Raw genomic sequence first — 13,166 nt, forward strand, 5'->3', positions numbered from 1 at the left:
AAAGATCTGAACACTTCCACTTTGTTTAATAACAAGATACAAACTTTTTAAAAACATTTTTTATTATTATTATTCCAATGTTCCAGTTTGTCTTTTCAAAATGTTCCAGGGTACAGCTTTTGACTCTTTCTGTTGTCAGAAAGTTTAAATTGTGCACATCAAACTTCAACGTACGGTAAGGTGTGACATGTTTTCTCCTAAAGTTAGGACAGGGACAAATCTCTTAAATGACAAACCTCGGTGCTCTCTGTTGACAGAAAACAGAACTCTCAGACATCATTGAGAAAATTAATTAATCCTCAGCTGTGTTGAGGCAAACGTTGGGAGAGAAACTACATATAATTTGGATGATATCCTCTCTCTCTCTTAGCATTGGTGCAGGTTACTAGCACAACCAATCCCTGTCTGCCATTACCTGAGTTGCCATGGTAACCCTCCCCCAAAAAGAATTTATTTCAGGAAGCAACCCATCGGCAACAACCTGTGACTCTCTCTCTGTCGCTCTCATTCTTTCTCTCCTCCTCCTCCGTCTCGTCATCGCGCTACCCTTTTTACTCCTTTCACACACTTCCTGCTCCTCTCTTCTCAAGCTGTCTGTCTACATATGGTGTCCTATACTTTCTTCCTACGCCTCGCTCCCTTTCTGCATTTTATCTGACTGTCCCCTTCCTCCTCATTTGCTGTCATAGTCTGTCCATATTCAGCCACTGGGTTAGTTCATTTGTAGCTACCACCAGAGGAAATGGTGCATCAGGCTCCTTCACTAGGTTGTTATCTGTACTCATGGCTGGAGCTCCGTGTGTTTGAGGGAAAAGTACAGCGTCTGTACACGCGTGTGCTTTGCATGCATTCAGAAGTGCAACTGTGTGTGTGTGTGTGTGTGTGTGTGTGTGTGTGTGTGTGTGTGTGTGTGTGTGTGTGTGTGCATGGGTGCTCGCGTGTGTAACCGTTTGTGCCAATTATTTCATTACCGGCTGACAGATTTCTCTTTCCACTATTACCGCTCCCCTAGCCACAGGCACCAGCACAAACCCCAGCAGTCACAGACACACAAACACACACACACACACACACACACACACACAAGCTAGCACACAGCAACCAGTTAAAGTCCATCAATTAAGAAGGCAATTTGCTCAAGTGGTTCCACCTGGGCTAAAAGGCAGGTGGGTGGCTATGCTCTGTTTACCTATCAGACACTATTAGGGCCGGGATGTTGCTGGTTTTACTTCTGTCCTGCTTCCATGATGTCAGCTCTGCCTTTCTTTTTTTTTGGTCTGCCTTTATGTCTTATAGGCTGTGTATGTTTGTGTGTGTGTGTGTATGACTGAACGGGAGATTATGTCAAGTGTTCGTGATAACTGGAATGCACTGTATCTGTCAATGAGTGGCAACCAAATGACAGATGATGCTAACATTTTGTGGATGCGGTGCGCCTGTGTGTATGCATGTTATGTGTCAGGTTATGAAGCCGCTGACATCTAGAAGTGGTAGCTGACGCCGCTCTGTCCACACACATCCCCCGTCTTTGACAAGATTTCATCAGCAATACCTCGAAGTGTGTGTGTGTGTGTGTGTGTGTGCTGTTATTTTTGTGAGTGCTTCATTGTGGACTGTGTGCGTGCGTGTGTGTGGCCTCTGCAGCAATATTTCATCCTTTCTGGAGTCCCCTAAGAACCTGCGGCACTCTGTGTGAGTGTGTGTGTTTGTGGCGGTGTATGCATATGTATTCATGGCTACCTCTGTGTCTTTGTGGGTGTGTGGGTGTGCATGTGTGTGCATGCGCACATCTACACTCGCTCCAAGCATTTATTCACTATCATGGAGAACAGCACGTGTGTGTGTGTTCTGAATGTATGATGAAACTTCACACGCACAGAGGCACACACGCACCATGCCACACACTCACACAGTCTGTTTGATAAATTAGACTTGGAGCTACAGGAATTTGCTTTGCAATGAACTAAGGCAGCCACGAGATAGTCCATACAGTCTGTCAAGCTCCGGTGTATACTTGCAGCCCCTGCGTATGCATATGCTTGCGTTTGTATTTGTCACCCTACCTCTGCATGTTAACTTAACATGTGCCGATGCCTGTGGCCTCGACGTTTATCTGCAAGAAACGGAGAGACCGCGTGTTTACATACCGACCTCGCCATACAAAGCGCTCAGAGGCACAACAGAAAGCACGCTCAGGAGGTAAACCGCACCGACAGGACCTACATGTCAATGCTTCCTCTCTCCGTTCATTTGATTTCAGGCAAGGGCGTTCTGTTTCCTGCATCCCACAAGCCCCATTTCCTTTCTCATTGGATGTGGTATTATCCTTGGGCTTATGTGGCAGAGTACAAGATATAATTTATTGTCTGTTCAGCAAGGCAAATGTGCAAACCTGGCATATTTCATTTGCTGAACATATCATTATTAAAATATGATTCCCCCCCACCTCCTTTTTTTTGTTTCGCACTGTGTGGAGAAATGATATCTGGGGGAGATCTGATTCTTGGCCTCACTGTGAATTTCTTGCCACTAATATATATAAAACATCGGAGGATGGGCAACCTCTGTGTGAGGAGGGGAGACTGGCGAAGTCAGTGTTACGAAAGGGGAAAGCACAGTGGTAAAAGAGTCAGACACATCGATGGATATCAATGCATACCAAGTAGAAAAATGTGCATTACTTCTCAGATGATGAAACACCAGGTTTGGGAAAGCAGTGAACCTCCTTGCCCTGCTTAATACATACATACAATCTGAGTTCAGACAGCTACGAAGTCCAGGCTGCTTTAGCACCCATAGCAGCAAATACCCAGCATGCCTTGTAAATGACTGTGTACACAGCGTGTATACTATATATGCATTATTTTTACGTGAAGAATGTGCCTTTAAACATTCCCCAGCAGCAGCACTGTAAAGCAACAACACGCCATGGAAGAAAGCTTTCTGTATTCATGAGTTTGGTTTTAACAGTCCCTGCAGGTACAATAATGAAGTTCCTTTCTCCCATGTGGAATGGACCGTAATGATTGTGATGAAGCAGAATTGCTGGCTGGTTTCCTTTTTTTTTTTCTTTCTCCCCCCCTCGCTGCTGTTGTATTGACAGAGCTGTAAACATAAGCATAAAACTATATGTCGCAACGATGTAACTGTAAAAAAGAACTATTAACAGATGCAAAGAGCGAGGCCAAGCCTGGAAAAAGATGCAAAAACAGGCTTCAGTGGTTGTTTGAGTGCCCTATTTGAAGTCTATTCTCTGATAAACAACACCTTTGCAAAAAGGTTCAAACATAAAAATGGAAAATGTGAATAAAAACAGAAACATTTTGTGAACTGTTATTAGATTTAGGTATTTATGTAAAAGGAACACATAAAAAGTTGAAATTGAGACATTTTACTGTGTTTTTTTAATAGAAGGGCAAAAGGCTGAAAAAGTTATGTAACGTTTAAAAATACCTGGTGCAACATGTCACAACAAGTTAGCTTAATTAGTAATACAATTAGGCAAATAAACAGCTTCCCAGAGGCTGAATCTTTCAGAGGATAGGGTTTTACAATGCTGTGAAAGACTGTGTGGGTCAGTTCCACAAACACTTCCTTTCTGGACCTTGCCTCTTTTCGGATGGCCTGAAATGAAGTAGAAATCTGTCCTGTGGTCGGAATAATCAAAATGTGAAATTCTGTTTGAAAATCATGCATGCTACATCCTCCAGCACAGAATCTGCCTATTTACTGTATGATACATACAGGTTTTGGAGTGCCACATGCTGCCATCCAGACGTCGTTTTGAGTGTTGGGCATGGTTTTACTGAGCTCAGTGGGACAACTTTGAAATACATTCTGCTTCACTAGTGTGGTAGATGTATTTTATATGCTAAAAATGGGTCAATTTTGCCTGTTACTAGGTGGTTGCTAGGCATGTATAATTCAGATTTTGTGAATATGAGATGTTGTTGTCATGAAATAAAATGACACAATGCTATTACAAGGTTTTAAAGGTGCATAAGTGCTAAAAACAGGCTAAGTCTCTTGATAGGTGGCTGATTGCTCAACTCCTGATAGCGTAGGCGGAGCTTGTAGACAAAGTAACAAACACACAGGCAGAGAGAGATTTATTGTGTAATAGTAAGATATCCTAAATGAAACAGCGGAGGCTATGAACAACTAAACAATAGTGGGGACATTGAAGTTTCTCAACTACAGAAATTGTTCTGATTTTCCAAATAAGAAAACCCAGAGAAGGTTGTTTTAAAAAGACATGTTGAGAAACTATGGTAAATGTGCACCCAAATGAAAAACAGATCTATTTGTTCAAAAACCAGCAACTTCCTGATTACATTATTTGATACAGTTTCTGTTTACTATTATCTAAATATGGTTTTAAATATTATATATTATATTTTAATTATATTTTTGTTTTATTGTATTATTATTATTGACATTTTACTACTTAAAAAATCAGGATTACAATTGAAAAAGCCCAAATTGTTTAATTTTTATCAGCTGAAGATAATTCTCTTTATAAGTTATAAGTTAGCTACACTGTGTAATGGAGTGGCAACAGGTTCCTTCTGCATTTAAAATGCTTCACAACTGGAACAACAAAGACAGTTCCAATGAGTAAACAAGCTAAAGCATGCAATGATTTGAATAATGTTATTCAAGCAACCTGCTGGATTACAGTTTGACACCGCAATGCTTGCCCGCTACATCAATTATGTCAATGATGATCACCGTACGAGCAGAAAACCTGATGACTTATCTTGCTTCGTTGCATGACTAACATCCATGTCAGCACCTTTTTCGCCGCATGCTTTAATGCCATTAGAAGATAAATGAGTGGCGCTGCTTGTTATGACCCGTAATGATATGGTTTGTCCTTTACAGTGAGCTAAACCCATTTTCTTCTACTGCGTAAGAACGGGAATAGGAATTGGAACCCCACAAGCAATCTATTCAAGGGTGCAACAAGCTAAGGGGATGTGACGTGCCAATGTTTTTTAGTGATTTTCATTATGTGTCATTCTATTCTAATTCATTTTCAATTTGACCATAAGAGCTGCTGCCGTAAGCAGTATAAAAAGCAAGAATGAACGAGGGAGGATCTTGTTTAGCTGCAAGACATCCTGAGAAAGAAAATAATGATCTTTATGAAATTGCTTTAGACACAATCTGACAGCCGAGACAAAGCAAGTGGCTGGCCCTGTTCGAATCGATAAAGCCTCCATTAGTTTTCTAAAGAGTAACATGCAATTTGTTTCGGTGGAGCAGCATAGCATCAGTAATATTCTGCCCCTTTGACACAAAAAGCTAATGCACTATAGCCCGCCTAATGTCAGATTAAACCTACATTTCTGTCAGATGGAAATGGAAAAACGGTTAGAACGCAGCGGATCCATAAAGCATGACCAAGTCTGTTATCGCAGACACCAAATTTGTGTCACAATGGCCTTGGGGGCCAAGCTTTCGTGAAGACAGAAAAAAACCCTAGTTTCACAATCCATTGACTGAATGACTGTGATCTCACGCACACAGAAGATCAAACTTCTTAAGCAGCTATCGATCGACTAGATGAACAGAGGCACGGTGATTGATCCAACCTCGGGATGACCTCATCGCTACCCTTGACACAGCAGGAAGGCACAAATAGAAAAGGCAGAAGGGTAAGCACACTTCTCACCCATCATTTCCTAAAGAATGTGTGGATGTATCACTCTCAAGCACCCTGGTGGTCAGGGAATCAATAGTCTGGAGAGTTGGCCTATGAATAAAATGGACAGGCTCAGTTCCCCTAAATCAGCACTCTTTCAGCTCGCACAGTATATCCTGATGAATCCACTGACTCGGGTTAGATCATCCAAGGGGCGGGACCAGCTTCTCTTTGAGAGATGATCATGATGGACATGTTGCCAGTGTTGCAAGAACAGACCCACAGGAATCCGCCCTCCTCTAAGGAAAATGCTGATCTGAGAGGATCTCTCTCCCACCAGCTGACAAGTCGATAGACAAATGGCTCTGCTTGCCTCTAACTTCTCAAACTACTGGCCCTCCTTCTTCTTGTCCTACTCCTCAGTTTGGGTGTCTACTGCCAAACACTCCACCATTTACTTTCATTTTATGCGCGTGCAAATGCACCCATGATTAATTTATACAGCCGAGCTCTATCAGATCGAAGTGACCAGGAGACATTCTGGACGAGGTTTTAATCAAAGATGCAGCCACAGTTATTTAAACTGCTCAGCTCCTTTATGCTGTTTGCCACTTTTTACAGCCAAGAGGAGCACAACCTAACAATCTGTGCTCTGTGGCTTCCTGATCTGTGCCACAATTTAATATGTGTGGCACACTTTTTTTTAAATCACCATCATCTTTATTACACTAATGTGCTTGGAAGATGTCGCATTGCATGTCCTTGCTGATCCAAGGTTTTACAGAATAGCTCAAATCTATGTCTTCAAGCTTGGTTTGGTAGGGCCTTGGGGAGTTTTACACGGCACTTCATGGGTGGAAGGGCACGAATGAAGTGTGTAAGGGTGATGTCTTTCTGACATCGCTATTTCCAAAGGCCGCTGAGTGTTTCCAGTAAAAAATAACGGAACCCTAGGAGGATCCCCACAGCCAGCTTTTTATTAGAAAAGCCAACGCCAATCGTCCCACAGCTCTGCCAAAAGGCAATCAATAGGACTTTTGGAAAACTGGGTGCAATAGTGCACACTTTTTACTGTCCCACAATCAATAGGAACTGTGAAGAACAGTGCCATGAGCAAACACACAAACAGATGAAAAGTGGCCCTGGACACAAGGCACAAGGGGCTTGTTTGGGACCAGGCTTAGATTACCTTGAAAAAACCACCACAGGCTTCTGCTGCAACTGTGATTGACTCACAGAAGTGATTTAATTAACAAACCCCTTAACTAATGAATCAATTAAGCAATTGATTAATGCGTGCCACCCCTATGGATTACAGCTGATACTGACCATTAAAAATAAATTGTGTTCAATTTAGAGCAGTTTACAGCAGATTACATTCAGACAGACTTTTACCTACGTACCCCTTGGCTGTGAGGGATTTGAAATCACCGAGGATTTGCCAAGTAAAACACGGTGATTGTGACATTGCTTCTGTATGCTGAAGGAGTATTACTGCAGCATTAAATACATGCATATTATCTTTATCTCAGTTGAGTCCTAAAGCTGTGCTGCAGGGCTAAGTTCCCTAAAATCCTTCCTTTCTGCAGATTAATAATAGATGCTTAAAAAAAGGAAGAAATACTTAATGACTGCACCTCTGCTGCTGGATCTCAAAATCACATTCGAGTGGGAGCTCGTGCAGCCGTTCGCCCTGGCCTCCACTCTAATTAGACCATCGGCAGGTTTTAGATGCAGGTGATAGCTGGAAAAGCGGCTACGCTTCTTAAAGGCCGTGCCTAGCACGCATTGTGCATTCTGCTACAGTGGCACAAACAGAATTAATATTCAGATGGAGAAATGAGACACGACATCCGCAGATGGCACGACGAAATTGAATACTTGTACTGAAATCTCTGCAGTGATAGGAGGAAACTGGAGGACAAAATAGTACGAAAAGTGGAGGGAAAAATAATAACTGCCGATATAAACAGCAGTTGTGGAGCAGATCTTTAGTATGTTACATAACCATCTACTGTTTGACAACTCTGGCACATAAAACCGATCACGCTAGGATTTCTTTTAGTCATGCAATCAGTTTAATTTGAGCAAAAGAGCTCGACGTAAGAGACAGCGATGTCCTGTGTTTCAGGCAGTGACGTGAGTTTTGAGCACATAACCCCCGACTGCAGACTCCCGGTTTGTTCATATGTTTATTATTACACTATTACACCCTCTCTTTTTCATCTGGTGTCCTAAGTGACAGGGCTCCCCTTCCTTCATGGGCCACGTGCGTGCATGACACTGCGAGTTTGCCACCACTTGACCCGAATCTGCCTGAGGCTGCTCCGAGCTGAGCCTCCACAGCACAGGATGTCATTCTAATCCACATCTTTTTGTTTGGAAAAAAAAGAGGATACCCTGCACTGTGCTTTTTAGAGCACCTGCTGTAAATGATTTTGGTTGTCTGACATTGAGTGCAGTGCATTCACACAGACACACACACACTGTATATCTGTCACTTTGGTCCATTATGGCTCACTCTGTGGTTTTACCTGAAGATCAATAACTGCAGTTGTTAGGCAGCCTGGTGGTCTGTCTGAGGGAGGTGGAGGACGGAGAGAGGCCACTGGGCTGTGCAGACATGAGGTTTTTGGGAGTGCTTCACCTACTCAGCTCCTCAGTGTCACAGAGACGTTTAATATTTCATCTTTTCAAGACGTATTAATTTTAAAAAAAAAATTAAATAAAAATAAATGGTTCATGTGGGTATGCTTGCAAACGAATGCGCATCTAAGATCATTCCAATCAGAGGTCTCAAACATAAGGTCCGGGGACCAGAATTGGCCAACCTGACGCACATCTTTGGAAAATGCGACATCAATTTCTGAATTTCATAGCTTTCATAGTTTTTCCCTCCTGGTGAAGATCCACTGCCATTCATACTACACCAAGGCACTTAAGTGATAGATAAGCAATAACAGTTAAAATGCAGAAAAGTTCCTGTTTTTTTTCACTGTGTGCTGCAGATTTTTTGTTTTTACAATGAAGCCACAGAAAAAGCAAAAGGATAGGACATTTTTTGCCAATTAATGTGAAGTACTCTCTTATACCTGTAATAACCATACATTTTTCTGCAATTTTATAAATTCATGCTGACAAACTTCTTTCATTTAGCACTGCAGCATTTCTTTATCATGTAGAAAACCACACAATGAAAGCTACTGTTAAAACTGCACTTCTTCATATGTTTTTAATTAAATGGAATTAAATGATGTGTAATCAAACATCTTTCTCCTGACAGACGCTGGTTTGGCCAACTTGAAATCAGAGTGGGATGCATGTGTCCCACGATGCTTATAAGTTTTGGGAAAACAACCTTCTATATGGCGCCATCCATGACATAGTTACAACGATGAGAAAATGCAAACTAATCATTCAAGATTATTCAAATTTGTCTTTAAGGTTTTATTGACTCTTAAAGCATCCTCATGAACACTTGAGAGAATTTTCAATAAAGCCACTAAGCTGCGTTCTGGTACACCTTCACAATGTTACTCCAATATTGAGAGCGAACAGGCCACTGGTGTTTTAAAGATGCTGCTCTTTTTAGCTTTAAAAGCACACCAAAGATATAACCGTAGCATATTATGCAGGCCATTTTATTACAGTGACTAACGCGTTATTTCCAGAACAAAACCTTTCACGTGCCTCGATGGTCCCAGACTCGCCGGGGGATTTCTGCACCAGGAGCTGTTCTGCGAACCTGTCGGACCCTCTATTGCCATGTGACAAATATCTCAGCCAATAAAGAGCGAAACGGGATTCGCTTCATTGTGTGAATTATTGAAGTGGACAGTGTGAGAAATTTATGGCCCAAAATTCATCCACATTCCGAGCGCATAATACGTTTCCAATCCCAAACCCAAGCCTCTCTGCGAGCCGAGATCCTGTGCCACATTATGCAAGAGGGCTGACGCAACGGGGTGTACAACCCCCCAACCTCAAATGCATATTTCTGCTCATAGTGTGTTCAGCTTCCTAACAAGCTGACACAGAGCTGACGTATTCTTTCTCCATGAGCCCAAATCACCATCTTCAATCTGTAGTTTGCAAGCTCACAATCACTGATATGAAAATAACTCTCTTGTTGACAGGCTACCTTAAATAATATACCACCTGCATGCACATCTGTACCGCCAGCTTCAGCGTCCTCACGCACTGAAGCACAGAGGAGGCGATCAATCCGGCACATGATAGAGAGGAGACTACTAATACTTCTCCACCCCCCCCACCCCCCTGCTTTCTTTTGTTCTAATTCACACTAAAAGATGGTAGTGTTGGACAACCCCAATGTTCTTAATGAAAGAATATGCAGGCTGAGACTAAACGGCCTCTGTTCTTTTTTAGGTCCCTTGTGCATGCCTTTCATTATCCTCATTCCCAAAAGACTGTCGCTAATGCACTCCTTTGAATTCATTTTATCAGTTCGTATTATTAGGCCTCAGAGCAGGGTTTGACCTTGGCCATTCTTGTAGCCTAAAGTGAGCATATTCTCACCACTTCTCTCCCTCCGTCTCTCTGTGCCACATTTCAATAAAGCCCAAACCGAAATTAAATGTGGCCTCTTGCCAGAGAGTGACCAGCAGACTTCTCCCCCCCGAAAACTTAAAAGCTATTCTGTGTCAAGTTAGAAAGCACAGAAAAACACGGGCTTAAGGGAACAACACCTCAGCGTAAAAAGCACAACATGATACCGGCAAACAACTCGGCAGTGAAGGTCAAAAATATTGTCTTGCCAGTCAACAAGCTCAACAATGCTGATGGCCCGAATCTAATAAGATCCCATCGCATCAACACGGCCGCAAGCAGCACTTTTTTGTACTGTTAGGTGGCCACACAATCCTCTTTTTGACCTCTCTGTAAGGCCAGTGTGCCACAGTAAATTAAAACTACAAAGGGTGGCTTTGGGACATGTGCCAGTACAGAATCCTCAACTCCCCTTGCTTCAAATTTTTTGGCTGACAGACCTATTTCTCACCCCTCGCTCCCTTTACTTCACTATGGCTGGACATACTCCTACCCAGAAGCAGTCATGGACTCACCACGGTGAGGGAAGTGCTTGCTACTGCTTGACCCGAATATCTGCCCAGGGCTGGAGGCAGCGAGGGCATGGCGAGCCATTCCAAGCCTTCGCTTTTCAACAATCACCACAAAGGAAAACTCGTGACCGTTCCTAAGTGCCAAACAGACCCTGCTCGCCCCGGGGTATACATGTGTAAGGGTAGTATTAAGAGCTGTTTTACGTGCCAGCTTTATGCAGTGCAGTAATTCCCCCAGCTTACACCATTTGACTTTCATAAGGAGTTTGAGCAGTAAGTGTGCTCAACCTCTGCATGAAAGTCTCCCCGCAGACAGATGTGATTTGTGTATATCGCGGTGTACTGTAGGTGGAATTAATGACCGGTTACACGGAACAATCTCCCACGCTGAGACATCGGCTAAGTTGTGATTCATTAAAGCATTAACAGCTGAATGTCAGCAAATGGAACTCAATTAATTAGCACCCCCCCCCCCTCCCAACAAAAACCCCAGCTGCACCAACTTCCCACAATGCAGCCATATCTGCAGGCTGTGCATCCAGACAGCATGTCAGCAATGACAGACACACAGCAGCCAGAGCAACAGAGAAGCTGAGAGTTGTGTGACCGAGGGTCTGCATTGGAATTGTACCCGACTTTCGACTCCAAGAAAGGAGGTCTGAAAACACAATATAAAGGCGAATGGAACGACATTAGAACCGCTTGACCTCAATGTTACCCTAAAGCTAGACTCTAGTGCCATCTATTGAAAACGCTTACAACAAATCAGTATCTCCATTCAGTCAACTGCTTTTGGTGGTACTTTTTTTCACCCCCTCTTCCTTGAGCACAATTCTTCCTTCTCCTCTGGCATTCAGTACTGGTTAATCGAACATATTCGGGTTGATTACTTGTTGATGAGCAGAGATGCAGAAATGCAGGTGGGATAGGAATCACAGCAGCGCTTGTGCGCCTCATGAATTTGCTTTTGTGCAAACTGGATTGGATTCTTTTTTCTTTTTTTCTGTATCGGAGCCACTTAAGAAAATTGGATATTTGATCATGTTTGAATATGTATATATACATATTTGTATTATTATTATTTTATTTTTATTATTTTTTTTATTTTTTTGCGGAAAACTTCACATAAACTACACGGCAGAGGATAGCTCGGTAACAGATCAGATTGAGGGGGTAAATCGGTGGAGTTCGGTGTGATTACCTTCTTTGAGCAGGCGGGAGTGGATAAGGAGAATGAGAAAGCAGCAGATCGCCGCTCCGGTCAGTGCCCACGCAACTCTGAGCAGCTGCATCCTGGCGTGGGAAGGTTTTGTGGCGGACCGAGACAGCCGTGCAAGCGGGAGAGAGAGATAGACGCACACTCCACCTCAGCTCACAGACACGCACTGACTCATATTCTGTTGGCCATGGAATGCAGCTTTCGTGCAAATAAAAAAATAAAAATAAATAAATAATGAAAAAAAATCCCCACTTGATAGTCCGCTTTAGATGTGACACAGAAGGAAGGAGGATGGGATTCCGCAAAAATAAGCGCGCTCGCTTCGTCGCCGGTGCGTCAGAGTGATTTCCAAACAGAGGGGTGATTAACCCCAAATCACAGCCTGAGCGGCTGGCATCTTTCCTCACACCACTTCTTCTGCTTCTTTTGCTCCTTCAGGGGGCTCTCGCCGGCTTCACGGGAGTGTCGGTCACGACGGGTACGGGAGAGCGGGCTGCACCCCTCGGTGTGTCTCCGTCTATGAGTGCGCACGGCGGTCCACGGCGATGCGGCGCGCAGATGATGATCACCGCTCTCCGCTGCATGTTACGCACATCTCTCCCACTGCCTGAGAGACAGAGGCGAACACTGCCAACCAAGTCGCTTCACAGCCTCTCTCTCTGTCTCTCTCTCGTTTTCCCTCTCTCTCTCTCTCTCTCTCCCTCTCTCTCTCTCTCTCTCTGTCGCGCTGTCTCTTTCTCCCACTTTTTCGCCATATCGCTCGGCCGATCCGTCACTTTCTCTCTACCCCCCGCCCCCACTCTACCTCTCAATCCCCGACCCCCTATTCCTCCAGTCCAGTGCAACTCTTGGCATTTTACGCACGAGAACGATACAGTTTCATAAACTATGCATCTCCAGGATATTCCCCGTTCTGAAAACACCCCCATTCAAAATCTAAGATTAAGAGGCGCTGTGGTCAGCAATTCCCCCCCTGCCTTCTCTGCTCAGGTTCTTCCCATCAACCTTCCCATGCATCCTCCCATCAATCATGTAGCAGATTAATAAGAAACAGTTGCGGCCAGGCATGTGGGAACATCTTACTTTCTGTCCCTCATACGTGATTCACTGTTCCCCCCCCCCCCCCCCCCCCCCCTCGCCTCTCCCCTCTGCTTAGCTCCAGGTTACGTCACAACTCTCCAAATAATCTCCTCGGGGTACAAAGCAGGAGACATGGTAG

General features: G+C 43.7%; 1 protein-coding gene across 1 annotated transcript in view; it reads right to left on the reverse strand.

The window, feature by feature from the left end:
* The window catches only part of LOC146650143 (chemokine-like protein TAFA-5), a 128,667-nt gene extending 115,977 nt beyond the window's left edge, over positions 1-12,690 (reverse strand). The window contains exon 1 of the mRNA XM_085386474.1: positions 11,930-12,690. Within this exon, the coding sequence (XP_085242600.1) occupies positions 11,930-12,020 (91 nt within the window). The 5' untranslated portion in view covers positions 12,021-12,690. The remainder of the gene's footprint in view (positions 1-11,929) is intronic.
* Between the last annotated feature and the right edge of the window lie 476 nt (positions 12,691-13,166).

This window comes from Rhamphochromis longiceps, linkage group LG17 (assembly GCF_057381845.1).
Source record: "Rhamphochromis longiceps isolate RC_006_pf linkage group LG17, R_longiceps_female_GT1.1, whole genome shotgun sequence".
Classification (NCBI taxonomy): domain Eukaryota; kingdom Metazoa; phylum Chordata; class Actinopteri; order Cichliformes; family Cichlidae; genus Rhamphochromis; species Rhamphochromis longiceps.